General features: G+C 38.8%; 1 protein-coding gene across 1 annotated transcript in view; it reads right to left on the reverse strand.

Annotated features, from left to right (window-relative positions):
- Positions 1-1,841: 1,841 nt before the first annotated feature.
- LOC103521532 (calcium-dependent protein kinase 2-like) overlaps positions 1,842-4,348 on the reverse strand; it is a gene marked incomplete at its 3' end in the record, with an annotated part of 4,880 nt that continues 2,373 nt past the window's right edge. The window contains exons 2-4 of the mRNA XM_008486643.1: positions 4,099-4,178; positions 3,858-4,057; positions 1,842-2,049 (exon numbers count right to left, since the gene is read on the reverse strand). Of these exons, the coding sequence (XP_008484865.1) occupies positions 1,842-2,049; positions 3,858-4,057; positions 4,099-4,178 (488 nt within the window). The remainder of the gene's footprint in view (positions 2,050-3,857; positions 4,058-4,098; positions 4,179-4,348) is intronic.

Genomic DNA, 4,348 nt, shown 5'->3' on the forward strand with positions numbered 1-4,348 from the left:
TCTGTTTGTTTTTTTTTTTTTTTTTTTTTCTTTCTAAAAGTTGAAAAGAAAATCCAAAAATAAATGGTCAAAGTAGACAAGTCAGTGACAGGTTGATTGCGGGGTTCGAGACATTAAATCCAAATCATAGTGAAAAAAAACTGTCTGTTCAGGTCATGTTCCAGTCACTTCTTCTTCCTTCTTCTTCTTCTTCTTCTCCTCCTTTTTCTCCTTCTTCTCCTTTTTCTCCTCCTTCTTCTTCTTCTTCTTCTTCTTCTTCTTCTTCTTCTCCTTCTCCTTCTTTCTTCTTCTTTGTGTGCCATGTCCATTACTGGACGTTGGCGATCAAATTGGCTAAATCATTCAACCATAGTTACAGTAAAAAGAAATTTTAACAAGAAGTGTTTATGATTGTATTGTATTTTTTGCATATTTAATATACCAATAATAAGTTAGTTACAAATTTTAATTAATCTCATGATTCTGATCCCTTGATCAAATCAAACACAGAACTAATAAATAGGAAATAACGAACAAATAAAGGGGGGGGGAATCAAATTAATCTCAAAAATATGAAAAAAGAGTAAACTAAAAAAAAAAAACCTTCTGTGACCAAAAGTGGTTAACTTTGAACGATTCTGTAACCAAAAGTGGTTAAGTTTGAACGATTCAAGATGGTCTCCGCCTAAAGAAATAGAAAGTAAAAAAAAATGGCCGCCATCTTTATTTTCACTCAAAAGTTAACAACTTTGGGTTGAGGCCTTACAAAATACTTTTAGACATTAAAAAAAAAAGTAATAATGCTTATGATCGAGTAAGTAATTAGCCTGAGGAAATGTTATAATATTAAGGATATACATAGGAAGGTACAATAATAATAATCAACAAAATACAAAAATGCGTTAAACGAAAAAAAAAAAAAAAAAAAAAAAAAAAAAAAAAAAAACAAAAATTGTGATTTGGTATCAAAAGTAAAAAATATTAATTACGTAGAAATTGAATAAGTCTTATAATCTCGTCAATTTACATTTACATGGTAATAGAAAATGCTAATTTTATAATATGAATAAACAGAAAATAAAGAATAAATAGGGAAGATACATGATTGTATGTATATTGCTCATGCATAATATACTTAATATCTATATTAGATAATGACATAATAGATGTAACACATTCATTTTATATCAGGCACATGATAAACAAATTCATTTGGAAGTACGAAGGTACGATATTACACTTAAATCTAATCTTAACTGTACAAATTTAATACCTACTAAGTAATACTTATTGAGCTACCAACACAAGCACTTTTTGCACAGCATAATATTGATCAAATGTTACATTTTGTACTTAATATGTACTAATTAAAAAAAAAAGTTACCAAAATACAAATAAAAAGGTAAACTTAACAAAAATTGCGATACACATTTACATACCTTAGGTACGTATATGTACTTACTAAATTTGTTTTAATGGAAGGCAAACTTGAAGCTGTAACTACCTAGTAGTTTCCAACTCTGCTACCTACTCGAAATTTTGTAGGAATGTCCAAAACTATTCTGGAATGTCAAAAAATCCTACAGGAATTTATCATAGGAATGTCCATATTTTGTCGATGATTGCCACAGAGGAAAATATGTACCAGCTTTTTATTGCTAAAATTTATGAGGGAAGATTGGGGCTGGGTTGACATAATTTACGACAGGAATTTTCAAGAATGTCAACACTTTTTCAGATATAACAGTTTACGTCTGTCAAAAAAAAAAAAAAAAAAAAAAAAAAAAAAAAAACCTCCAGGCCACAAGTCAGTGCTCTTGACCACTCGGCCACACACAAATATTGCTTCCTCACAAGCTTACCTTATTAATCCAGGTGTGCATGAGTACATCACGCACGTCACACCGCTTCATCGGATTAAACACGATCATCCGGAGTAGGAGATTTTTCACGTGGTTCGTAGCGTGGAGCCAGCTATGGGTGTTGAGATTGAGACCCTGCTTGAGTGCCTCTAGAAACTGGAGGGCACTGAACTCTTTGTCCGCGGGGAACGGGTATTTACCACTCAGACTGGGAGGAAGAACAAAAAACACACAGGAATTAACTATATTTGTTGGTGATATCGTTCAATAATCAGTGCATTGAATACACCTCTTCCCAATAAATAACTGAAGTGAAGCAACGTGGAGTGTGGTTGGTATCCACAGATTAAGGTTCATTCTCGGAACGGCTGGCTTTCTCTTCGCTTTCAGGACGATAGGACCTCCACAGTTACAGTTCTCTCTCTTACAGCCGAGATTCGAACAAGGAACCTCCGTCTCGCAAGTCAGTGATCTTGACCACTAGTGCTTTCTCAGCTTGATAATCCAATCCAGGAATGGAAAATTTTGATTTAAAAAAACGGAACGGCTGGCTTTCTCTTCGCTTTCAGGACGATAGGATCTCCACAGTTACAGTTCTCTCTCTTACAGCCGAGATTCGAACAAGGAACGTCCGTCTCGCAAGTCAGTGATCTTGACCACTAGTGCTTTCTCAGCTTGATAATCCAATCCAGGAATGGAAAATTTTGATTTAAAAAAAATTGCCCCGTCCAGGATTTGAACCCGGAACCTCCAGGCCACAAGTCAGTGCTCTTGACCACTCGGCCACACACAAATATTGCTTCCTCACAAGAAAAAAAAATTGTCCCGTCCAGGATTTGAACCCGGAACCTCCAGGCCACAAGTCAGTGCTCTTGACCACTCGGCCACACAAAAATATTGCTTCCTCACAAGCTTACCTTATTAATCCAGGTGTGCATGAGTACATCACGCACGTCACACCGCTTCATCGGATTAAACACGATCATCCGGAGTAGGAGATTTTTCACGTGGTTCGTAGCGTGGAGCCAGCTATGGGTGTTGAGATTGAGACCCTGCTTGAGTGCCTCTAGAAACTGGAGGGCACTGAACTCTTTGTCCGCGGGAAACGGGTATTTACCACTCAGACTGGGAGGAAGAACAAAAACACACAGGAATTAACTATATTTGACGGTGATATCGTTCAATAATCAGTGCATTGAATACACCTCTTCCCAATAAATAACTGAAGTGAAGCAACGAGGAGTGTGGTTGGTATCCAGATGCGTGACCTTTTCGGGCCGCAATTAGGTTAGGTGAGGTTAAGGTGGCTGGACGGGTCGCTTCTCACCGAATGGAAAGCAAAAAATCCGTCACAAAAAAAAATCGCTTGGGTCAACAAGTGAAGAAAACAGTAGAAAATAATAATTTGAGTGCAATTTTTTTTCGACTCTGGGAATCGAACCCGGGACCTTCCTTACCACAAGTACAGGATGACTCCGAGGCTCCACACGTCCACCTTCTTGTCCACACAGGAATTAACTATATTTGTCGGTGATATCGTTCAATAATCAGTGCATTGAATACACCTCTTCCCAATAAATAACTGAAGTGAAGCAACGTGGAGTGTGGTTGGTATCCAGATGCGTGACCTTTTCGGGCCGCAATTAGGTTAGGTGAGGTTAAGGTGGCTGGACGGGTCGCTTCTCACCGAATGGAAAGCAAAAAATCCGTCACAAAAAAAAATCGCTTGGGCCCCTTTACACTGAATTTACAATACAAAAAGGGCCCCTACAGGTACTCCTATCCTCTCTTTCCCATCCACTCCCTCCCTCTCTCTCTCGTTCCCTCCCTCTCTCTCTTTTATTTCTCCTACTCATCCCCTCTATTTCTCCTCCTTCCCCTTCAGCCCTCTACCCCTCATCTCTTCTAATCCCCTCCCCACTTCGCTTGGGTCAACAAGTGAAGAAAACAGTAGAAAATAATAATTTGAGTGCAATTTTTTTCGACTCTGGGAATCGAACACGGGACCTTCCTTACCACAAGTACAGGATGACTCCGAGGCTCCACACGTCCACCTTCTTGTCGTAGCGGTTCCCAAACAGTACCTCGGGGGCGACAAACATGGGCGTACCCACTTTGGTCTTCAGACTGGACGCGTCTATGTTTTTGGACAGGCCGAAGTCACACACTTTGACTATGGTGTGAGGGTCCTGGGGTCGCCCACTTTGGTCTTCAGACTGGACGCGTCTATGTTTTTGGACAGGCCGAAGTCACACACTTTGACTATGGTGTGAGGGTCCTGGGGTCGTGCCTGCTTGAGCAGAATATTCGCTGGTTTGAGATCCCGATGTACTATGTCTGGCGAGAGGAGTAATGAGAAAAGGTTTGAAAATGGGTTTTTAGAATGGTAGTGTTTTAAAATGGGGTTTAATGGTTGGATCATAACCACTCGTATTTCTTTTTTTTTTTTTTTTTTTTTTTTTGAGAGAAAAAAAAAGAAGAAAGGATTTTATAGGGTGAAAGCCGCG

The sequence above is a fragment of the Diaphorina citri genome, unplaced genomic scaffold, assembly GCF_000475195.1.
Source record: "Diaphorina citri unplaced genomic scaffold, Diaci psyllid genome assembly version 1.1 scaffold5406, whole genome shotgun sequence".
Lineage (NCBI taxonomy): Eukaryota > Metazoa > Arthropoda > Insecta > Hemiptera > Psyllidae > Diaphorina > Diaphorina citri.